The sequence below is a fragment of the Ornithorhynchus anatinus genome, chromosome X1 (genome assembly GCF_004115215.2).
Source record: "Ornithorhynchus anatinus isolate Pmale09 chromosome X1, mOrnAna1.pri.v4, whole genome shotgun sequence".
Lineage (NCBI taxonomy): Eukaryota > Metazoa > Chordata > Mammalia > Monotremata > Ornithorhynchidae > Ornithorhynchus > Ornithorhynchus anatinus.
This window is the reverse complement of record NC_041749.1, coordinates 16,373,064-16,396,773: the sequence shown is the minus strand read 5'-3', so window position 1 is coordinate 16,396,773 and position 23,710 is coordinate 16,373,064. Positions and strand designations below refer to the sequence as shown.

Below are 23,710 nucleotides of genomic sequence, written 5' to 3'. Positions count from 1 at the left end.
CTTTAATCCGCTACCCCGCGCTGCGTCTCTCCACGAGCCGGTGGACCGTCTAGACACCCCGGGCCTCCTGCTAGGCCGCGATAAGCATCTCTCTGCTGTGTGACTGTGGGCAAGTCACTCCACTTCTCCGTGCCTCACTTCCCTCCTCCGGAAAATGGGGATTCAGACGGTGAGCCCCATCGTTCTCGGCCGTCCGTCTCCCCCGATCAGACCGTGCGCCCGTCAAACGGCAGGGACCGTCTCTATCCGTTGCCGACTTGTCCGTTCCAAGCGCTTAGTCCAGTGCTCTGCACGTAGTGAGCGCTCAACGAATACTATTGAATGAATGAACGAATGAACGTGGGACAACCCGGTTCCCCTGGGTCTCCCCCAGCGCTCAGAACAGTGCTCTGCACCTAGTAAGCGCTTAACAGATACCGACGTTATTACTGTCATTCTCTCTCCCACGGGAGACAGCGGGTTACCCTTTTCCTCACGCCGCTCCCGTCACCCAAGGCCCTTTGCCTCGGTCCATCGGTCGATGGTATTTACTGAGCGCTTCCTGGGGCAGAGCACTGCACTAAGCGCTTGGGAGAGTACGCTACGATACGTTCCCTGCCCGTAAGAGCTCCCCAGATGGCCCAGCGGTGGCGTGAGCCGGCCCCCGGGGAGCTCTCGGGGGAAAGATGAGGCCAAACGGGGCCTAGTGGATAAGAGCACGGGTCTAGGAGTCAGAGGGTCATGGGTTCTGATCCCGGCTCCGCCACTTGCCTGCTGTGTGCCCTCGGGCAAGCCGCTTCGCTTCCCTGGGCCTCGGTTCCCTCATCTGGAAAATGGGGATTGAGCCCGTGAGCCCCACACGGAACGGGGACTGTTGTCCGACCCACTTCGCTTATGACAGTGGCGGTATTTTTTAAGAGCTTATTATAATAATGTTGGTATTTGTTAAGCGCTTACTATGTGCCGAGCACCGTTCTAAGCGCTGGGGGAGATACAAGGGAATCGGGTCGTCCCACGTGGGGCTCACGGTCTTCATCCCCATTTGGCAGTTGAGGTTACTGAGGCACCGAGAAGTCAAGTGACTTGCCCCAAGTCACACAGCTGACAGGCGGCGGGGCCGGGATTCGAACCCGTGACCTCTGACTCCCAAGCCCGGGCTCTTGCCACTGAGCCACGCTGCTTCTCATTATTATGTGCCGAGCACTGTTCTGAGCGCTGGGGGAGACACAAGGCCATGGGGTCGTCCCACGTGAGGCTCACACTCTTCATCCCCATTTTCCAGATGAGGGAACCGAGGCCCGGAGAAGCGAAGTGACTCGCCCACGGTCACCCAGCTGACAAGGGGCAGAGCCGGGATTCGAACCCGCGACCTCTGACTCCCAAGTCCGGGCTCTTTCCACCGAGCCACGGACTTGCCCAAAGTCACACGGCTGGCAGGCGGCGGGGCCGGGATTCGAACCCTTGATCTCTGACTCCCAAGCCCGGGCTCTTTTCATTCATTCATTCAACAGTATTTATTGAGCGCTTACTATGTGCAGAGCACTGTACTAAGCGCCTGGAATGGACACATCGCTCTTTCCACTGAGCTACGCTGCTTCTCTTCTTCTTCCTCCCCCCCCCCCCCCCCCCCCCAGCTCCCCTCTGAGAGATCTGTGATCTAAGAGATTCGGGCACCTATTCGATCGCATTTATCGAGCGCTTGCTGTGTGCGGAGCCCTGGACTAAGCGCTTGGAAACGTGGCCCAGTAGAAAGAGCCCGGGCCTGGGAGTCAGAGGTCGTGGGTTCGCCGGGTGACGGTGGGCAAGTCACTTCCCTTCTCTGGGCCTCAGTCCCCTCATCTGTAAAAGGGGGATGAAGATCGGGAGCCTCACGTGGGGCAACCCCATGACCCCGCGTCTACCCCAGCGCTTAGAACGGTGCTCGGCACAGAGCAGGCGCTTAACGAATACCGACGTTATTATTGTCATTACGGTGCGGCAAGAAAAAGAGACCGTCCCTGCCCACCGAGGGGTTCCCAGTCTAGAAGGGGGGGAGACAGACAGCAAAACAGAACAAGATAAAAAGAATCACCATCGAGATAAAAAGAATCACGGAACTGTCCCACACCCCGAACCCAGCCTCCGTTTCCCCCCACGCTCATCCTCCCTCCTACTCCTCCGCAAACAACTCTGCGGCCCAGAGGACAGCCCGGGGAGGGGACCGCGCTGTTATTAACAGTGATAATAATAACGCTGGTATCCGTTAAGCGCTTACCGCGTGCCGAGCGCCGTTCTAAGCGCTGGGGGAGACGCGGGGGAATCGGGTCGTCCCCCGTGGGGCTCCCGGTCTTCATCCCCATTTTCCAGATGAGGGAACCGAGGCCCAGAGAAGCGAAGCGACCGGCCCGCGGTCACACGGCTGACGAGCGGCCGAGCCGGGGATTCGAACTCCTGACCTCTGACTCCGAAGCCCGGGCTCTTTCCACTGAGCCACGCTGCTTCTCTGGTACAGTGCTCTGCGCAGAGTAAGCGCTCAGTGAATACTATTGAATGAACGAATGAATGATCAGCGTCCCGATGCCTTCTCTGGGGGGGCGTCAAGGCACGAAGCCCACGGGGAGAGGACGGGAGAATTCGAGCTGCTGGCTGGGAGCCTGCCGGAGGCCCCTCGTTACTATTTGTGGCCCGGCCCGGGGAGGGGGACCGAGGGACCCCGGATCCGAGAGGGCCTTCTTCCTTCCCAGTGCTCGAGACCTGGAACGAACCACCGAGAATCCACCCTGTTTGGGAGCGTCGGGGAGAAGAAGAATGATGAGAATTACCGTATCCGCGAAGCACTTACTCCCCGCCAAGCACTATTCTAAGCGCCGGGGTAGATACGAGGTGATCGGGTTGTCCCAGGTGGGGCTGAGGGGCTTCATCTCCATTCGACAGACGAGGCAAACGAGGCACAGGGCAGTTAAGCGACTCCCCCAAGGTCACACGGCGGACGAGTGGCGGAGCCGAGATCGGGACCCAAGCCCGGGCTCTGGCCGCTAGGCCAGGCTGAGAGGGCACCGGGATAGATTCTGGCAGGGACCCTTCTGGGCGTGGCTGGCAGCGTGGCTCAGTGGAAAGAGCCCGGGCTTGGGAGTCGGAGGTCATGGGATCGAATCCCGGCTCGGCCGCTCGTCAGCCGGGTGACCGCGGGCCAGTCGCTTCGCTTCTCTGGGCCTCAGTTCCCTCATCTGGAAAATGGGGATGAAGACCGTGAACCCCACGGGGGACGACCCGATCACCTCCCCCGGCGCTTAGGACGGTGCTCTGCACATAGTAAGCGCTTAACAGATACCGACATTATTGTTACGACCCACGTTTGGTCTCTCTGGACAAGAGGCTCCCCTCTCCCCTCCCTGGGATTCCTGGACTGACTCTATGAGAGGGATTTAGGCACTGGGCTTCCCAATCAATCAATCAATCAATCAATCAATCAGTCATCAGTCATATTTATTGAAAGCTTACCATGTGTCGATCACTGTACTAAGCGCTTAGGAGGGTACAACGCAACAATGAAACGGACGCAGACCTTCCCCGAAACGATGCAGACTGCAGCCGAGATGTCTTCAGGAGAAAATCCAGCTCCCCTCACGTGCGCCATCCCTCCGCCCGGGCTACCTTCCGAGGCGAGCGTTACGGCCAACCACGTAACAGGCTAGTAATAATAATAATAATAATAATGATAATGATATTTGTTAAGGGTCTCATTACCCTATTTATTTTGTTAATGAAATGTACGTCGCCTCGATTCTGTTTAGTCGCCGTCGTTTTCACGAGATGTTCTTCCCCTCGACTCTATCTATCGCCATCGTTCCCGTCCGTCCGTCTCCCCCGATCAGACCGCGAGCCCGTCAAACGGCGGGGACCGTCTCTATCCGTTGCCGACCTGTTCATTCCGAGCGCTTAGTCCAGTGCTCTGCACGTAGTAAGCGCTCAATAAATACCACTGAATGAATGAATGAAGCGCTTACTACGTGCCGGGCACTGTTGTAAGCGTTGGCGCCGATAGAAGAGAGTCAGGGTGGACAAAGGGTCCCTTTCCCACATGGGGTTCACAGTTCTAATCCCCATTTTACAGATAAGGTCACTGAGGCACAAAGAGGAGCAGCGACTTGGTCACGCAGCGGACAGATGGCAGATTCCGATTCTTCGGTTGAAGGCCCCGACAACCGGGGCCTTGGCTTCTCCCCGAGATCCGCGCCGATTGCTGATTAACCTGGGTTAACCTTCACTAGCATCATCGACATTCTCCGCGCGCCACTCAGCTGATCAAACACAGCCTTGGTGTTTCTGTTTCACTTTTAATAAAATAAGTGGATCTTTTTGGCCTCAGTTCACAGAGGACAGAAAATCTTGAAGTCAGGGCAGAGAGAGGTTGGATTCTGGCTTTGTGAGCTGACCGTGGCCAAATCACATCTCCCAGCTGGACTTCAGTTTCCCTTTGGCAATTTTCTTCTTCTTTTTTAATGGTATCTGTTAAGCGCTTGCCGTGTGCCGGGCACTGGACTAACCGCTGGGGTAGACACGCGGTGATCGGGTCGGACGCGGTCCCTGTTCCATGTGGGGCTCACGGTCTCAATCCCCATTTTACAGATGAGGGAACTGTGGCTCAGAGAAGTGAAGTGACCTGCCCAAGGTCACACGGCAGACACGTGGCAGAGCCGGGATTAGAGACCAGGTCTTCCTCTACTACTAATAATAATAATGATCATGATAATGTTGGTAGTAGACACAGGGGTATCGGGTTGTCCCACGTGGGGCTCCCAGTCTTAATCCCCATTTTCCAGGTGAGGGAACTGAGGCCCAGAGAAGTTAAGCGACTCGCCCACAGTCACCCAGCTGACAAGTGGCAGAGCCGGGATTCCAACTCATGACCTCTGACTCCCAAGCCCGGGCTCTTTCCACTGAGCCACGTCTTCTGACTCCCAGGCCTGTGCTCTTTCCACTAGGCCCTGCTGCTTTTTTGCTTATTATTATTATTATTGTTATTATTATGATTATGAGAAGCAGCGTGGCTTAGTGGGAAGAGGCCGGGCTTGGGAGTCAGAGGTCATGAGTTCTAATGCCGGCTCCTCCACCAATCAGCTGTGTGACTGTGGGCAAGTCACTTCCCTTCCCTGAGCCTCAGTTTCCTCATCTGTAAAATGGGGATGAAGCCTGGGAGCCCTAAGCGGGACAACCCGATCACCCTGGATCTCCCCCAGCGCTTAGAACGGTGCTCGGCACATAGTGAGCGCTTAACAAATACCAACATCATCATCATCGTCGGGGGGAGTGAGCTGGACTGAAAGTTGTTTTCCCTCCCCTAACTTAAGAGACTGGGGGTTGAAGGGGAATGGAAATATTGCCAGTTTTCCCCTTTAGACCCTCCAGTGTATTTAGGAGTCCCCAGTCCCCGAGTTAGACACCAACCCTTGTCCTTCCTTGTATAGTAATAATAATAACGTTGGTATTTGTTAAGCGCGTACTATGCGCAGAGCACGGCTCTAAGCGCTGGGGGAGATATAGGGTCATCAGGTCGTCCCACGTGAGGATCGCAGTCTTCATCCCCATTTTACAGACGAGGGAACTGAGGCCCAGAGGAGTGAAGTGACCGGCCCGCAGTCACCCAACTGACAGGTGGCAGATCCTGGATTCGAACCCACGACCTCTGACTCCCAACCCTGGGCTCTTTCCACGGAGAAAGCGTTTATTATGTGCCACGCATTGTTCTAGGTGCTGGGGTAATACAAGGTCATCAGGTTGCCCCACGCGGGGCTCACACATTGAATCCCCATTTTCCAGATGAGGTCACTGAGGCACCGAGTAGAGAAGCAGCGCGGTTCAGTGGAAGGAGCCCCGGCTTGGGAGTCAGAGGTCGTGGGTTCGAATCCCGCCTCCGCCCCTTGCCAGCTGTGCGACTGCGGGCAAGTCACTTCACTTCTCGGCGCCTCAGCGACCTCATCTGGAAAATGGGGATGAAGACCGGGAGCCTCACGGGGGACAACCTGATGACGCTGTATCTACCCCGGCGCTTAGAACGGTGCTCTGCACATCGTAAGCGCTTAGCAAGTACCAACATTATCATTATTATTAATCCCCATTTTCCAGATGAGGTCACTGAGGCCCAGAGAAGTGAAGTGACCGGCCCCCAGTCACACAGCTGACCAGTGGGCAGGGGTGGGATTAGAACCCATGACCACTGACTCCCACGCCCTGTCTCCTTCCACTGAGCTACGGTGCGTATGGGTAGGGCTCGTCTCTCTCCAAGCGCTCAGCCCAGTGCTCTGCACAAGGTAGGCTTTGGAGTCAGAGGTCACGGGTTCGAATCCCAGCCTGGCCACTTGTCGGCTGGGTGACTTTGGGCAAGTCCACTTCACTTCTCGGTGCCTCAGTTCCCTCATCTGTAAAATGGGGATGAAGACTGGGAGCCCCGCGTGGGACAACCTGAATCCCCTGTGTCCACCCCAGCGCTTAGAACAGTGCTTCCGACATAGTAAGCGCTTAACAAACACCAACATGATTATGATTATGATTATTATTAACGACTGAATGAAGGAATGGTTTGAGGCCCAACCCAGAGCCCCGAGGGGGCAAAACTACAATTCCCGGCATGCCTTGCCACCCCCTCGCTTCCCGATTGGCCAGTCCCGCGCGCGGGGAGTGATGGGAAGGAGGGGGGCGGAGCCGCCGCCAAAGAGGAAGGGAACGGCTCGTTTGGCGCCAAATCGCCGATGGCGCGCGCATGCGCGCAAGGGGGGGGTGTCGGAGCCAAGGAGGGAAGCATCGGACGGCGCGCGCATGCGCGCAGTGTGTGTATATGTGTGTGTGTGTGTGTGTGTCCCCTTTCGCGCCAAGTGTCGGACGGCACGCGCATGCGCGCAGAGAAGAGTGTGTGTGAGAGTGTGTGTGTCCGTCCTTTCGCGCCAAGCGTCGGACGGCACGCGCATGCGCGCAGAGAAAAGTGTGTGTGTGTGAGAGTGTGTGTGTCCGTCCTTTCGCGCCAAGCTTCGGACGGCACGCGCATGCGCGCGCGGGGGCGGAACCAAAGAGGAAGGGAACGGCTCGTTTGGCGCCAAATCGCGGACGGCGTGCGCACGCGCATAGGTGTGTCCCTCCTTTCGCGCCAAGCCGCGGACCGCGCGCGCATGCGCGCAGGGAGGGGGCGGGGGCCAAGAGGAAGGGAAAGGGTCGTTTGGCGCCAAAGCTCGGACGGCTTGCGCATGCGCGGGAGGGGGGGCGGGGGCCCACGAGGAGCGGCTCTTTTGGCGCCAAATGTCGGAGCGCGCGCGCCGGCGAGGAGGCTTTTGATTGGCCGGCGGGTTTTCCGGTCCCGGGGCTCCGTCCAATCGGAGGCGGGAGGCGCCGCGGAGGGGGCGGGGCCTCGGCGGCGCGCGGGGCGGCGGAGGGGGAGGGGGAGGGGAAGGGGAAAGGGAAGGGGAAGGGGAAGGGGGGCGCCGAGGGAAGATGGCGGCGGCGGCGGAGGCGACGACCACGGTGGTGGACGATGCGGAGCTGCGGGAGGCGCAGCGGGATTACCTCGACTTCCTCGACGATGAGGTGGGCGCTCCCTCTGCGCGCAGCGCTTCGCCGAGGGCCCCGCGCGGCCCCGCCCTCCGTCAGGCAGGCGGTCATTCAGTCACTCATTCATTCATTCAGTCGTGTTTATCGGGCGCTTCCTGGGTGCAGAGCACTGTGCTGAGCGCCTGGGAGAGGCCCCCACGCCTGCCTCCATTCATTCATTCATTCATTCAATCGTGCTTATTGAGCGCTTATTGGGTGCAGAGCACTGTGCTGAGCGCCTAGGAGAGGCCCCCCCCACCCGTGCCTTATTTATTCATTCAGTCAATCGTGTTTACCGAGCGCTTACTGGGTGCAGAGCTCTGTGCTAAGCGCTTGGGAGAGGCCCCTACCCGTGCCTCCCTCATTCCTTCAATCCATCGTGTTTATCGAGCGCCTCCTGGGGGCAGAGCACTGTGCTGAGCGCCTGGGAGAGGCCTCCACGCCTGCCTCAGCCATTCGTTCATTCATTCATTCAATCCATCGTGCTTATCGAGCGCTTCCCGGGGGGCAAGAGCACTGTGCCGAGCGCCTGGGGGAGGGCACCACACGGGCCTCATCCATTCAATCCATCGTGGGTATTGAGCGCTCATTGGGTGCAGAGCACTGTGCCGAGCGCTCGGGAGAGGCCACCACGTGGGCCTCGTGCATTTAATCGGTCGTGTTTATCGAGCGCCTGCCGCGCAGAGCACTGCGCCGAGCGCTTGGGAGAGGGCACCGCGGCGGCGCTGCGCAGATAGAAACGAATCAACGAAGACCGGTCGGCTCTCGGTACGTCGGACCGAGCCGCCGGTCGGCCGGCGGGCGCCTGTCGTCGGGCCCGTCCGCCGTGGCGCTCTCCCAGGCGCTCGCTCCGGCGGCGCTCGGCGGAGGGGATCCGGTGAATGGACGAGGAGGGGAGGGGCCCGGGAGGCCCGCCCGATTCCCCCGTCCCGACGGCGCGTCCGCTCCGTCGCAGGAGGACCAGGGCGTGTACCAGGGCCGGGTGCGGGAGCTCATCGGCGACAACCGGAACCGCCTCATCGTCAACATCGACGACCTGCGGCGCAAGAACCGGAAGCGGGCACACCGGTCAGTCTGCGCCCGCGGCCCCCGCGTCGCCCCGTTTCGCCCCGCCCCGCCTCCCCCCGCGCCGCCCCGTCCCGCCCCGGGGCGCCCCGGCTCGCCCCGCGCCGCCCCCGTCCCCGGCAAGACGGCCGGCGGAACCCCCCTCCGAGCTAAGACGGAGGAGGAGCGGCCGACCCGGCCTCCGCTGGCGGACGGGGCCCGGGCCCGGGGGTCGTTGGTCCGTTCGGTATTCGTCGAGCGCTCGCTACGTGCAGGGCACCGGACTCCGCGCTTGGGGTGTACGGTTGGGCGACAGACGGAGACGGCCCCTGCCCGATCGTGGGTTCCGATCCCGTCTCCGCCGGCGGAGAGGGCCCGGGCCCGGGGGCGGGAAGGTCGTGGGTTCTAACCTCGGCCCCGCCACCCGTCTGCCGGGCGGCCTCGGGCGAGCCGCCTCCCTTCTCCGTGCCTCGGTTACCTCATCCGCAAAACGGGGGTTGAGAACGCGGGCCGCCCGCGAGGCGACCCGATCGCCCCGCGTCTCGCCCGGCGCGTGGCGGGCGCCCGACGGCCGCCCCCGTCCGTCGATCGCCGTTATCGCCCGCCCGCGCCCGGCCCGATTTGCTCGTCGCCTCCCCCGGCGCTCGGTACGGCGCCCGGCACGTAGGCGGGCGTTTCGCCGACCCCGCGGCGGTTGTCGGTTTCTGACGACGGCGACGGTCCGCAGGCTCCTGAACAACGCCTTCGAGGAGCTGGTGGCCTTCCAGCGGGCCCTGAGGGATCTGGTGGCCTCGGTGGACGCCACCTACGCCAAGCAGTACGAGGAGTTCTACGTGGGCCTCGAGGGCAGCTTCGGCGCGAAGCACGTCTCGCCCCGCACCCTGACCTCCTGCCTCCTCAGCTGCATCGTCTGCGTGGAGGGCATCGTCACCAAGTGTGAGGGGCGTCGGGGGGCGGGGGGGGGGGACGGTCCCCGCCCGGTGACGGGGGGCTCGCGGTCCGATCGGGGGAGCCGGACGGACGGAAACAGGACGCCTCGATCGCGACAGATAGATTCGAGGAGGTGGACACGTCATCGGCGAAATAGAGAGGGCGATGAAAATACATACAGACGAGCGCGGCGCCGGGGGGAAGGGAGAGGAGCGGAGGGCGGCGAGCAGAGGGACTCCAGGGCGCGGAGCGCCGCGTCGCGCGCTTGGAAAAGTCCGCCGCGGCGTGGCTCGGCGGAGGGGGCCCCGGCCGGGGAGTCGGAGGTCACGGGTCCGAACCCCGGCTCCGCCGCGTGACCCTGGGCCGGTCGCTTCTCCGGGCCCCCGTCCCCTCATCCGGCAAAGGGGCGTCGAGACCGCGAGCCCCACGGGGGGGGCCGCCCGAGCGCCGCGAACGGCGCCGTCGACGACGGGAATGAGTGAGATCCCTCTTCCCCCGTCCCTCCCAGGCTCCCTGGTGCGCCCCAAGGTCGTCCGCAGCGTCCACTACTGCCCGGCCACCAAGAAGACCGTCGAGCGGCGCTACGCCGACCTCACCTCCCTCGTGGCCTTCCCTTCCGGCTCCGTCTACCCCACCAAGGCGAGGGCCGCCGCCCCCGACGGCGGTGCCGTCTGCCGAGCGCCGTTCTGAGCGCCCGGGGGGGGGGGGGGGGGCGGGGATGTCGGACCGCGAGCCCGTCGGCGCGCGGGGGCGGTCTCCGTCCGTTGCCGGACCGTCCGTTCCAAGCGCCCGGTACGGCGCCCCGCACGGAGTCGGCGCTCAAGGAGTACTAGGTGAACACGAGGCGACCGGGTCGTCCCCCGCGGGGCTCCCGGTCTCCGTCCCCGTTTTGCAGACGAGGTCAGCGGGGCGCCGAGGAGGGGAGCGACCGGCCCGGGGTCGCCCGGCCGACGGGCGGCGGGGCCGGGACCGGGACCCGCGACCTCCCGACTCCCCGGCCCGGGCCCTTCCCGGCGAGCCGCGCCGCTTCTCCCGGGAGGGGGGCGGTCGCCGCCCGGGGCGGCGTCCGTCCCGTCGGATTTAGCGGGCGCTCGCGCGGCGCGGCCCGGCGGGAGGAGCCCGGGCCGGGGAGCCGGAGGCGACGGGTCCGAGGCGCGGCCCCGCCCCCCCCCCCCCCCCCGCCGGCCGGGCGGCCGCGGGCCGGTCGCGTCGCTCCTCCGGGCCTCGGTTCCCTCGTCCGGAAAGGGGGGCCGAAGAGCGAGCCTCCCGTGGGAGCGCCCGACGAGCCCGTGTCCGCCCCGGGGTCCGGAAAGGCGCCCCGCGCGTGGCGAGCGCTCGGCGTGACGCGACGTCTCCCGTCTCCCCCCGCGGCAGGATGAGGAGAACAACCCCCTGGAGACGGAGTACGGCCTGTCGGTCTACCGGGACCACCAGACCGTCACCATCCAGGAGATGCCCGAGAAGGCCCCGGCCGGCCAGCTGCCCCGCTCGGTGGACGTCGTCCTGGACGACGACCTGGTGGACAAGGCGAAGCCGGGCGACCGCGTCCAGGTGGTGGGGACCTACCGCTGCCTCCCCGGGAAGAGAGGGGGCTACACCTCCGGGACCTTCAGGTCGGCCGGGGGCCCCCCGAGACGCGGACCGTTCCTCGCCCTCTGCCGGCCCTGCGGCGCGTCGGGGGAGACCCGGGGTCGTCGGGTCGTCCCGCGGGAGGCTCGCGGTCCCGGTCGGGAGTCGGCGCGGAGAGAGCCCGGGCCGGGGAGCCGGCCGTCGCGGGTTCCGATCCCGGCCCCGCCGCCCGGCGTCTCCGGGCCTCCTCCGGGAGAGGCGGGCGGAGACCGGGGCCCGCCCCGGCGCGCGGTACGGGGCCGGGCCCGGAGTCGGGCGCGTCGCCGACGGCGCGACGACGGTGATCGTCGGTAGTGAGCGGTGGATGTTTCTGACCGCCCCCGTCCGTGTCCCCCCCCCCCCCCAGGACCGTCCTCGTCGCCTGCAACGTGAAGCAGATGACCAAGGACGTCCAGCCTTCCTTCTCGGCCGACGACGTCGCCAAGATAAAGAAGTTCAGCAAAACCCACTCCAAGGTGCGGACGCGCGGAGGGGGCGGGCGTCGGAGAAGCGGCGCGGCGGGAGGAGCCCGGGCTCGGGAGTCGGGGGGCGTGGGTTCGGATGCCGGCCCCGCGCGGCCGCGGGCCAGTCGCTTCGCCTCTCCGGGCCTCGGTGACCTCGTCGGGCGGATGGGGATGGAGACCGGGAGCCTCACGGGGGACGAGGCGCTCACCCCGTGTCCGTCCGAGCGCTCGGCGCGGCGCCGTCCGCGCGGTAAGCGCTCGGTAAATCCGGCCGAGTGAAAGCGGGCGGGCACGCTCCCTGCCCGTAAGGAGCTCTCCGGCCGGGGGGGCGCGGGGAGACGGGCGTGAAAATAAGTGAGGGACAGAGACGGCCGGAAGGGCCGCGGGGCCGAGGGGGCGGGGGCGGATCCCCGCCCCGCCGCTCGTCGGCCGTGTGACCCGGGGCCGGCCGCTTCGCTTCCCCGGGCCTCGGTTTCCTCGTCCGCGAAATGGGGACCGGGAGCCCCGCGGGGGACGACCCGGTGACCCCGGATCTCCCCCGGGGCCCAGGACGGTGCTCGGCACGGAGTAAGCGCCGAACGGATACCGGCGGGTTGAGAATTTTACTTCTGCCCCCGAGAAGCGGCGCGGCTCAGCGGCCGGGGCCCCGGGCCCGGGAGTCGGAGGCCGCGGGTGCTGATCCCGGCCGTGCCGCCGCCCGGCTGGGCGACCTCGGGCGAGTCGCTTCTCTTCACCTCGGTGACCTCATCCGGAAAATGGGAAAGAAGACCGTGAGTCCCGCGTGGGACGACCCCGTGAACCCCGTATCTCCCCCGGCGCTCAGAACGGCGCGTAGCGAGCGCGTAACGGACGCCAACCTCATCGGGCCGCCGCCGACCCGCCTCCCGGACGCTCCCGGAAGCGAGGCGGCCAGCGAGCGGAGAGCCCGGTCACCGCCCCCCTTCCCCTTCCGGTTCCGCCTCTCCCGTCACCCCGCGCCTGGGGCGGTGCCCTCTTCCCCGGATAATGACGGTGACGTCGGTATCGAAGCGCCTGTTACGTGCAGGGCGCCGTTCTGGGCGCCGGGGTAGGTACGGGAGGACGAGTCTCGTCCCGCGCGAGGCTCACGGTCTTCGCCCCCGTTTCGCAGATGAGGGGACCGAGGCCCAGAGAGGCGAAGCGGCTCGCCCACGGTCGCACGGCCGCCGAGGGACGCCCTTCCCCGCCCCCGGCGGGCACGTCGCGGGGGGAGCCGGGCAGACCGACCGCCCTCCGGGGCCTTTCCTCCGGCCCCCGGTGACGAGGCCGGCGGCGTTAGCGGGAGGCGGCTCGGTGCAGCGCAGAGAGCGCGGGCCCGGAGATCGGGAGGTCACGGGTTACCGTTCTGAGCCCCGGGGGCGATCCGGGGCGATGAGGCCGTCCCACGCGAGGCTCACGGTCAATCCCCGTTTCCCAGATGAGGGAACCGAGGCACGGAGAGGTCAGGTGACCCGCCCGCGGTCACGCGGCTGCCGAGGGGCGGAGCGGGGAGTCGAACCCGCGGCCCAGGACTCCCGGGCCCGGGCCCTTCCTAACCCCGGCTCTGCCGCTCGCCTGCCGTGTGACCCCGGGCGGGGAACCCCGCCTCTCGGTGCCCCGGTCACCTCGTCTGTCGGACGGGGATCGACCGTCAGCCCTCCGCGGGACCGTGTCCGACCGGAGTCGCCCGTGACGACGACGACGTCGGCGTCTGTTGAGCGCCCGCTACGTGCAGAGCACCGTTCCGAGCGCCGGGGGGGCGGGGGGGGAGACGCGGGAGTCGGGTCGTCCCGCGCGGGGCTCCCGGGCTCCGTCCCCATTGGACGGACGAGGTCGCCGGGGCCCAGGGAGGCGGAGCGACTCGCCCGCGGCCGCCCGGCTGACGGGCGGCGGAGCCGGCGTTCGGACCCGCCCCGAGGGCCGCCGTGGGGACGGGTTGATCGGGGCGGGCAGGGGGCGAGGCGCCGGGCGGGCGCAGCCGATGAGGATTCCCCCGGCGGAGGTCGAAGGTGGAGACGTTCAGGGGCGCCGCCCTCGCCCCTCGCCCCGGCGGCAGCGCGGTCGTCGTCGGACCGTTCTAGGCGCTTACCGGGCACCCGGGGGGCCGGAAGACGATCGGGCCGGCCCGCGCGGGGCTCCCGGGCTCCGTCCCCGTTTTCCCGCCGAGGTCGCCGGGCGGCGGGGCCGGGATTCGAACCCGTGATCTCGGACCCCGAGGCCCGGGCTCTTCGCACCGAGCCGCGCTGCCGTCCGGGCCGCCCGTCGCGGACGGGAGACGGCGACGACGTCGCCGTCGGTCAGGCGCTTACGACGTGCGGGGCGCCCGAGGCGCTCGGGTCCGACCGGGCGAGGGAATTCCCCCGACGGCGCGGCGCCCCGCGCGGGGCGAGCGCCCGCTACGATGGGGGAAGCGGCGCGGCGCGGGGGGGGGGGGAGGGTCCGGGGTCGTGAGGTCGAATCCCGGCTCCGCCCCTCGCCGGCTGTGGCGCTTCGCTTCTCCGGGCCTCGTCCGGGAAACGGGGACCTAAACCGCGAGCCCCCACGCGGGGCGGCCCCGCGTCCCGTCGTCCCCCCCCCCGGCGCTCGGAACGGCGCCCGGCGCGTCGCGGGCGCTTGACGGACAGCGACGTTATCACGGCGGAGCGACGCGGAGGGGGGGCCCCGCGGGGTTAGGAGGGAAGATGGAGGCGGGTTCCCGACGCGGGCCTCCCCCCCCCGCACCCCCCGTCTCGTCCCCAGGACATCTTCGAGCAGCTGGCGCGGTCGCTGGCGCCCAGCATCCACGGACACGACTACGTCAAGAAGGCCATCCTCTGCATGCTGCTCGGAGGGGTGGAGAAGGTCCTGGACAACGGGAGCCGAATCCGCGGCGACATCAACGTCCTGCTCATAGGTGGGGGGCCGAGCGGCCGCGGGAGGAGCGGCGGCGCCCGACGGCCGAAGGACGGCGTCGGCGTCCGTCGAGCGCTCACCGCCCGCCGAGCGCCGTTCCGAGCGCCGGGGGGGATGCGGGGTCATCGGGTCGTTCCCGCGGGAGGCTCACGGTCGATCCCCGTTTTACGGGTGAGTACGGGTAGAGAGATGTGCGAAGTAGAAATGGGTAAATAGAATCGCGGACACGGACCCGATAAACGGACCCCCGGGCGCAGAAGCGCTCCGTGAAGCGCCTAGCCCCGAACCGACTGCCGGGAAAGAGGACGCGGAAGGGGGCGAGACCCCCGGCCCTCTCCGTCGAGGGCATTCGTTCGGTCGTATCCAGCGAGCGCCCGCTGTGTGCGGAGCACCGGACCGAGCCCTCCGAAAAGTTCCCCGGGACAGAGCCGGCCCCCGCCCCCGCGGGCGGGCGGGGGGCGGGCGGGAGGTCCGGGCCGTCGCGACGGGGGGACCGGAGCCGGAGCCCCGGTCCACCCCCTCGGCGCCCCCCCCCCCCCCCGCTCCGCTTCCAGGAGACCCGTCGGTGGCCAAGTCGCAGCTCCTGCGCTACGTGCTGTGCACGGCTCCCCGGGCCGTCCCCACCACCGGCCGCGGCTCCTCCGGCGTGGGACTCACCGCCGCCGTCACCACCGACCAGGAGACGGGTGAGGGGGCCCGCCGGGGGGCCGAGGGGCGCGGGGGGCGGGGATCCCGGAGGGACCGGAGCCCGGTCGCCCCCCTCCCTCCCGGGGGCCGGCCGGGGGACGGAGGTTTCCGGGACGCCGGGACGATCCCTCGGCTGCGTCCGTTGACGATGAGGGTGATGTCCGGTCGGTAGTCTCTACCGAGCGCCCACTACGTGCAGAGCACCGTGCCGAGCGCCTGGAGCGGACAGATGGGCGACGGGGACGGTCCCCGCCCTCTGTCGGGCTCACAGTAATACCGGTAGGCTCTGCCAGGCGCCTACCCTGGGCCGGGCGCCGTTCCGAGCGCCGGGGCGGACCCCGTCCCCCGTTGGGGCTCGCGTTTCACGGCGAGCGACCCCGACGACGGCATCTGTTGAGCGCTTTCGTTGGGCGGTGTTTACTGAGCGCTGACTACGTGCGGAGCGCTGTACCGAGCGCTCGGGACGAACAGGTCGGCAACGGATAGAGACGGTCCCTGCCGTTCGACGGGCTCGCGGTCTGATCGGGGGGGACGGACGGACGGACGGACGGACGGACGGGAACGGTGGCGGCGATAAATAGAGTCGAGGGGAAGAACGGCTCGTAAAGACGACGGCGACCGAATGGAACCGAGGCGACGCGCTGACGAGTCGACAGAGTAAAACAGGGTGACGGAAATGCGTACGGTTGAGCGGACGAGGGACGGGGCCGTGGGGAGGGGAAGGGGGGAGAAAGAGGGTCCCGGGCACCGTTCCGAGCGCCGAGGTGAATTCAGGCCAGTTTGGAGCGGCCACGGACCCCGTCCCGCGTGGAGCTCCCATCTTAGGGACGACGATGACGTCGGTGTCCGCGGCGCGCTCGGCGCGGGCCGCGGGATCCGGGGTCGTCGGGTCGTCCCACGCGGGGCTCGCGGCCCCCGTCCCCGTCTTCCCGACGGGGGAACCGAGGCCCGGAGGAGCGGAGCGACCCGCCCGGGGTCGACGGGCGGCGGAGCGGGGATCCGAACCCGTGACCTCCGACTCCCAAGCCCGGCCTCTGTCCACCGAGCCCCGGGAGTACATCCCAACGGGGTCGGTGGACGCGGTCCCTGCCCGGCGAGGGTGACGGACGGAGACGGACGTTAAGACGGGTCGGGGGCGGGGAGGTTGCGGGCTATAAAAAAAAAAAGCCCGTACGAAAGCATCGTGGGGCCGGGACGGGGGGCGACGGGGGGGGGGGGGGCGGAGTGCGGAAAACGGCGAGGCCCGGTGCCCGGGCGGGTTCGAGAGGAGCGAAGGGCGCGAGCCGGGGCGAGGCGGGAAGGAGCGCGCCGACGGAGCGCCTCAAAGCCAACGGACGGGAGCTCCCGCCGGCCGCGACGCCCAACGCCTCGCCGTCGGAGGCGAGGGGAGACGCGCGCGACGAGAGCGCCATCTTAGGGGAGGGATCCTCCGGGATCCGTCACCCGGCGGGAGCGCGGCGGGCCCGGCGGTCGGAAGGACCCGGGTCCCGAGGCCGCGGGGCCCCGGGCGGGTCGCTTCGCCTCTCCGGGCCTCGGTCGCCTCCCTGGAAAACGGGGACCGGGAGCCCCCCGCGGGACGGGGCCCGACCCCCGACCCCGTCGCCTCGCGTCCGCCGAGGCGCCCGGCGCGTCCCGAGCGCTCGCCGGGCACCCCGCCGCCGGGGAAGAGTCGATTTCCGAGTCCGGGCGGGAGAGGGCGGGGCCCCGGGGCGGGGGCGGGCGCCGACCGGGGGCCGCGCGCCCTTCCCGCCCCCCCAGGGGAACGGCGGCTGGAAGCGGGGGCCACGGTGCTGGCCGACCGGGGCGTGGTCTGCATCGACGAGTTCGACAAGATGTCCGACGCGGACCGCACGGCCATCCACGAGGTGATGGAGCAGGGCCGCGTCACCATCGCCAAGGCCGGCATCCACGCGCGCCTCAACGCCCGCTGCAGCGTCCTGGCGGCCGCCAACCCCGTCTACGGCCGGGTGAGCCGGGCGGGGACGCGCCGGGGGGCGGGGGGGGGCGCGGGGCGGCGGGGACGGCGTCCGGGGGGGGTGGCGCGGCGGGGGGGGGGGGGGCCCGGGCCGCCGAGCCGGAGGCCGCGGGTCCGGCTCCCGGCTCCCTCGGCCGGGGGGGCGGGCCGCTCCGCCGCTCCGGGCCTCGGTCCCCTCCTCTGGAAAAGGGGGATCGACCGTGGGCCTCCCGCGGGACCGCCCGGCGACCCCGTATCCCCCAACCCCCCCCCGGCGCCCGGGACGGCGCTCGGCGCGTAGCGGGCGCCCGGCGAGTACCGACGTCCCTGTCCGTTGGGCGCCCGCCGTGTGCCGGGCCCCGTCCCGGGCGCCGGGGGAGACGCGGGGTCGTCGGGTCGGACCCGGCCCGCGTCTCGCGTCGGGCCCGCGCTCCCGGCGCCCGTCCTTTACGGCCGAGGCCGGCGTCGGCCGAGCGCCGTCGCGGGCGCCGGGGGAGGTCCGGGGCCGTCGGGTGGTCCCGCGGGAGGCTCGCGGTCTCCGGAGGAGGTCGCCGGGGCCCGGGGGAGGGAGGCGACCGGCCCGCGGTCGCCCGGCCGGGATCCGGACCCGCGCCCCCTAAGCCCGGGCCCCGCGCACCGGGCCGCGCCGCCCCGCCCCGGGGGGAGCGCGGGGAGGGGAGGGCGTCGCCGGCCGGAGGCGGGATGCGGGAGAGAGGCGGGTGGCCGGACAGCCCCCGTCCCTTCCCCTCGGCGCCGCGCCCGTCTGCGCGTCTTATCCGTCCCCCCATCCGTTCCGCCGACGGGGCGCACGGCCCCTCCGTTCCGTCCGCCGCGGCGACGCCGTCTCCGTCTCGCCCCGCCGTCCCCCCCCCCCCCGGATCGGACCGCGGGCCCGGCGTCGGGCGGGGACGGTCTCCCCCTCCGTCGCCCGCTCGCCCCGTCCGAGCGCTCGGTCCGGGGCCGTGCGCGTGGCGGGCGCCCGAGGGAAGCGCCGGAGCGAAGGGTGCGGGCTCGCGGCGGGAGGGCGGGCGGGCGGGCGAGCGAACCTTCCGTGTCCCCGTCCCCCCCCCCCCCGCCCTCCCGGCGCCGTCCTTCAGTACGACCAGTACAAGACGCCCATGGAGAACATCGGGCTGCAGGACTCGCTGCTGTCCCGCTTCGACCTGCTCTTCGTCGTGCTCGACCGGATGGACCCGGAGCGGGACCGCGAGATCTCCGACCACGTGCTCAGGATGCACCGCTACCGGGCCCCCGGCGAGCGGGACGGCCACGGTGAGGGGACCCGGCCCGGGGGGGCGGGGGCGGGCGGCCCCCGGAGACCCCCGGCCGCTGACGCCCTCCCGTGCCCCGCCCCCCCCCCCCCCAGCCATGCCCCTGGGCGGCGCCGTGGACGTCCCGGCCACCGACGACCCCGACTTCGCCCGGGAGGACGGGCGGCGGGTGCAGGTGTACGAGAAGCACGACGACCTCCTGCACGGGCCCGGGAGGCGCAGGTGGGCGGCCCCGTCCGGGCGACCGGAGGGCCTCGCCTTCCGGGGGGCGGGGCCGGGAGCCGGATCGGGCCGGGGGACGACGGGGGGCGGGGCGGCGGGACTCACCGGGGCGGGGCCCGGGCCCAGGGAGAAGACGGTGAGCGCGGCCTTCATGAGGAAGTACATCCACGTGGCCAAGATCGTCAAGCCCGTGCTGACCCCGGAGGCGGCCGGCTACATCGCGGACGAGTACTCCCGCCTGCGCGGCCAGGACTCCCCGAGCGACGACGTGGCCCGGGTGAGGGGGGGGGGCGGGTGCCCGACGGCCCCCGGGGACCCCCTCGGGGCCGCGGGGGGCGGTCCCGCCTCCCCTCCGTCCCGTGTCCGGGGCGGGCGGCGGGCCCCGGGTCCTCCGCGGCCCGCCGGCCGACCCCCCCCCCCCCCCGCCCCCTCCTCCGCAGACGTCCCCGGTCACGGCGCGGACGCTGGAGACGCTGATCCGCCTGTCGGCCGCCCACGCCAAAGCCCGCATGAGCAAGACGGTCGAGCTGCGGGACGCCGAGAGCGCGGTGGAGCTGGTCCAGTACGCCTACTTCAAGAAGGTGGGGGCCCGGGGGAGGGCCGGGGCGGGCGGGGGCGCGGGGGGGCGAGCGGCCCCGGCCCCGCCGGTCGCTCGCCGCCTCGCCTCGGGCGCGTCGCCGCGCTCCCCCGCCCGTCTCCTGGACGGTCGACCGCACCCGGTCGTGGCGACGGAGCGCTCGCCCCGCGCGGCGCGCCGGGGACGGACGATTCGGCCGCGGAGAGGACCCCCGCCCGGCGGCGGGCTCACGGTCCCGAATGGGGATCGAGGCCGGGCGCCCCGTGGGGGCCGGAGACCGTCCCGTCGGCCTCGCCCGCGTCCGCCCCGCCGCCCGGTACGGCGCCCGCCCTTCGGCGGGCCCTCGGCCGGCGCCTTTAAAAAAAAAAAAAAAAAAAAAAAAAAAAAGCTGCTCAAATAAAGCGCCCCTTCTCCCTCCTACCCCCGCGAGCCCCGCGCGGGACGGGGACCGGGGCTGACCCGATCGACCCGCACCCACCCCGGTGCTCGGGACGGCGTCTTGACACGCGGCGGGCGCCCGACGGGAAGCCGTCCGGAGCGGAGGGTTCCCTTCCCTTCCTCGGTATCTAGCGAGCGCCTCGGAGGACCGTAGCGGGCGCCCGGGGGCGGCGGACGCGTCCTCCGCCCGGCGGGAGGTCTTGTCTCCGGGCCGGCCCCTCGCCTCGAGGCTCGGATTCGGGCCCGGGGCGGGCCAGGCGGCTCGGCGGAGGGGGGCCCGGGGGTCGGGGGTCGCGGGTTCGAATGCCGGCGGGCCCCCGACAGGTGCGACGGAATGAACGGGGGTTATTTTTTTCCCGCGCGGGTCCTGCCGTCTCCCCCCGTCTCCCCCCGGCCCCGGGTGCCCTCTCCCGGCCGGGGCGAGGCCCCCGTCGGTCCGACGGCGCCCACCGAGCGCTCGCGGCGACGCTCGGCCCGGGGGGGGGGGGGGCCCTCCGGCCGTCTGAGACCGTCCCTCCCCCGCAGGTCCTGGAGAAGGAGAAGAAGCGCAAGAAGAACCCGGAGGGCGACGAGGAGGAGGAGGAGGAGGAGGAGGAGGAGAGATCGCGGGAGCGGCCCGAGTCCGGAAGGAAGAGGTGGGGAGGCGGCCGGCTCCGGGGGGTCCCGGGGAGGGCCGGAGACCCGGGATCCCCTCCCTGAGGTCCCCTGGCGGGGTGGGGTCCCCCCCGGGGCGGGGAGGGAGCGGGGGGCGCGGGTGGGACGCGACCCGTCCGTCGGTCCTCGGGGGCGTCCAGGAGGAAGACGCGGTCGGCCGAGGCCCGGGAAGGAGGATCCTACGACCCTTACGACTTCAGCGACACGGAGGGGGAGATGCCCCAGGGTGAGCCCCGCGTCCCTCCCGTCCCGCGTGCCGCCCGCCCGGCGTCGGCCCCCCCGCTCCCCGTCTCCCGTTGCCCCATCCGTGTCTTTTTGAAGGAATGGGTCCGGGGCCCGCCGGGGCCCGCCGGGGCGGTCCCGGCCCGATCGGGTCGTCCCGCTCGGGGCCGGCCCGTCCTTACCCTCCGTTCGGCCGGCGAGGCGCCCGGGTGTCCCGGGGCGACCGGGCGACGCGCCCGAGGCCGGCCCGGAGGGGTCGGGAGTCGGCCGCTCCTCCGCCTCCGGTGCCTCGCCTCGTCTCTCCGGGCCTCGGGTGCCTCGCCCGTACCGAACGGGGATTCGGAGCGCGAGCCCGGCGCGGGGCGGGGACCGTCCGCCCCGGTCGGTCCGGGTCCGCCCCGGCGCTTGGGAGAGCGGTCGGCACCGAGTAGGCGCTCGATAAAGTACGGCCATCGTCGCCACCTCCCCGGGCCCGGGCCCTTTCTCCGCCGGGCCCCGGCCGCGCCCGGGGCCCCTGGTCCCCGGAGCCCCCTCGGCCCGCCGGGATGGCGGCCGTCTCCCCGAGGGGGGTCGGGACGGGCCCGGAAGGCGGGGAGGGAGAGGGAGGTCTCTTGGCGCTCGCTCAGAAGGCCTCCCCTCCGTTTCCCTGCCACCTCCCCCGCGCCCCGTAGTCCACACCCCCAAAGCGCCTGAACCGGAGGAGCCCGGGGAAGCCGAGAAGACGGAACTGCCCGAGCCGAGGTGAGCCGGGGGCGGGGGGGGGGAGGGGGCGGATCCGCCGGGGGGTCTCGCCCGTGGCCCGGGTGTCGCGGCCCACCTCTGCGGTCGGCCTCCCCGCGCCCCTCCCGCCGGGGAGGGGGCCGGGCCCGGCCGGCCGGCGAGTGGGACCGGGGGGCCGCTCCGGACCACGGTCCCGTGCCGCGGAAATTCCCCCGGGGCGGCCCGGCCGGCCGTCGGTGTAGGGACGACGGCCCCTCCCCTTGCCGCGGGCGGGGAATCGGTTCGGACGTGTCCACCGGGCGCTCGCCGTGCGCCGGGGCGCCGTCCGGCCGGACGGCGAGCCCGTCACGGGGCGGCGGTCGTCTCTGTCCGTTGCCGCGTCGTCCCCTCCAAGCGCCCGGGGCCGGGCCCCGCGCGCAGTGGGCGCTCGGCGAATACTGTCGGACCAACGGATGTTCTGAGCGCTTGGGAGAGCGCGATCCGACGGCGAATGGACACGTTCTCCGCCCACGGCGAGCTTCCGCTCTAGTCGGGGGGAGACGGACGTCGACGGAGACAGACGAACGGCCGATGGGCGTTAAGGCGCCGGGAGGAGGGGAGACGGACGCCGACGGAGACAGACGAACGGCCGATGGGCGTTAAGGCGCCGGGAGGAGGGGAGACGGACGTCGACGGGAAGGAGTGTCGATCCGTGAACGTGGGAATATCGACGCGCCGCAGATACGGCCCCGGGGCCGGGAGGAGGGAGAAGCCGAGGGAGCGGGTCGGGGCGACGCGGAAGGGAGCGGGGAGAGGGGGACGTCTCGGGGGCCGTGCCTTCCGTGAGGCTTTGAGGGGGAGGAGGGCGGCGGTCGGATCCCGGCGGGGGGAGGCGTCCCCCGGCCCGGGGCGGGACGCGGGGGAGGGATGGGCGGCACGGCGCTCGGGTGGGCGTCGGGGGAGCGAGGCGGGCGGGCCCGGCGGGGGGCGGGGGGCGAGGCGACGGGCCGCTCCGAAGGGGACGCGTCCGCCGCGGCGCCCGGTAGAGACGCCGGCCCGCCCTCTCCCCGGCCAGGTTGAAGGCGTTCAAGGCCGCCCTGCTGGAGGCGTTCCGAGAGGCCCGCGCGCAGTCCGTGGCCGTGGCGAGCCTCGCGGCCTCCGTCAACCGCGACAACCCCGAGCCCTTCGCCCCCGCCGAGGTGCGGGCCGCGCTGGACAGGATGCAGGACGACAACCGGGTCATGGTCTCCGACGACGTCGTCTTCCTCATCTGAAGCCGCCGGCCCCGGACCCGGCGGGTCCCCGGGGCCTGGATGCCGGCGGGGACCGCGCCCCTCCGGGGACTTCGGGGTCTTTCCTGAATAAATGCGGAATCTCAGATGTCCGCGTCGGGTGTCCGCCGCGCGGGAGCCGCCGACCGTCCCGGGCGCCGCCGGCTCAGCCTCTCCGGCTGCCTCCCTCCCTCGGTCGGATCTGCCGGCGGCGGGGGACGGAGTCGAGGGGAGGGACGTCTCATTAAGACGGGCGGCGGATGGATAGGACGAGAGACGGTCGGGCGGCGGGGACGATCCCGGTCCCACGACGGGCACGGGGTCTAAAAGAGACCCGGCGAAACCGAGCAGCCGGGCGGGCGTCGCTGCCGTCAGAAGAGGGAAATAGAGTCGGACAGGGATGCACGTCATCGATGGGGCGACGATACGCGCGCGAGGGGGGCGGGGGCGGGGAGGGGAGGAGGGGCTCCCGCCTACGGTCTTCCACGAGTCCGGAGACGAGCCGCTTTGCCCCACCGGGCTCCGACGGGAGAGTCCCCGTCCCCCCGTCCCCCCGTCCCCCCGCGGCCGGCTCTCCCGGAAAACCGTCGGAGGCCGAGGTCGGGCCGGCTCTCCCGGTGTCCCCGGCTTTCGGGAGCTCGGGGGCGGGGGCCGGGCGGCGGCCCGGGGGTCTCCCGGGGGATCGGGGGGCTGGGCGGCGGGATACGGGATCGACCCCCGGAGGCGAGCGCCGACCGACGCGGACCTGGAGCGTCCCGAGAGACCACGGAGGGCGTTCGCGAATGCACCCCGTCGCGGATATTCGCTCGAGAGTAGTCACTGAGCGCTCGCGGCGCGCGGCGCGCTGTCCCAAGCGCTTGATGACGACGACGGTGTCGGATAAGCGCCCGCCACGCGCCGAGCACCGTCCCGGGCACCGGGGTAGACACACAGTCGCCGGGTTCACGGCCTTCGTCCTCACCTTACAGACGAGGCCGCCCGAGGCACGGGGAGGCGGCCGGCCCAGGGCCGCACAGCCGGTGAGCGGCGGAGCGGGGATTCGAACCCGCGACCCCCGCCTCCCAAGCCCGGGCTCTTGCCGCCGAGCCACGCCGCCTCTCACGCGGGTCGTGGGTGACTTTGCGACTCCGGCCCCCCGGCCGGTCTTCGCCTACAGCTCTCTCGTCCCCGCGGCGACACCCCCCCTCCCCACCCTTCCCCGGAACCCGCCCCCGCCGTTGGATTTTGATTCGTTTGATTTTCGC

The 23,710-nt window shown here is 70.0% G+C and overlaps 1 protein-coding gene across 1 annotated transcript; it reads left to right on the top strand.

The window, feature by feature from the left end:
• Window positions 1–7,412: 7,412 nt before the first annotated feature.
• MCM3 (minichromosome maintenance complex component 3) lies at window positions 7,413–22,579 on the top strand. The gene is made up of 17 exons (XM_029051731.1): window positions 7,413–7,533; window positions 8,492–8,604; window positions 9,308–9,516; window positions 10,019–10,149; window positions 10,885–11,123; window positions 11,486–11,594; window positions 14,319–14,472; window positions 15,026–15,157; window positions 16,917–17,125; window positions 18,210–18,384; window positions 18,479–18,605; window positions 18,732–18,882; window positions 19,046–19,186; window positions 20,146–20,255; window positions 20,415–20,500; window positions 21,168–21,237; window positions 22,271–22,579. The coding sequence occupies exons 1-17, from the start codon at window positions 7,441–7,443 to the stop codon at window positions 22,467–22,469; spliced, it is 2,448 nt and encodes an 815-aa protein (XP_028907564.1). The 5' UTR covers window positions 7,413–7,440; the 3' UTR covers window positions 22,470–22,579.
• The last annotated feature ends 1,131 nt before the right edge of the window (window positions 22,580–23,710 follow it).

Excerpts from the sequence above, each read along its gene's own strand:
- MCM3 (XM_029051731.1), top strand. The coding sequence starts at position 7,441 with ATGGCGGCGGCGGCGGAGGCGACGACCACGGTGGTGGACGATGCGGAG. Across the intron at positions 18,883-19,045 it reads CGAGCGACGACGTGGCCCGG|ACGTCCCCGGTCACGGCGCG; the intron begins GTGAGGGGGGGG and ends CCTCCTCCGCAG. Across the intron at positions 21,238-22,270 it reads ACGGAACTGCCCGAGCCGAG|GTTGAAGGCGTTCAAGGCCG; the intron begins GTGAGCCGGGGG and ends CTCCCCGGCCAG.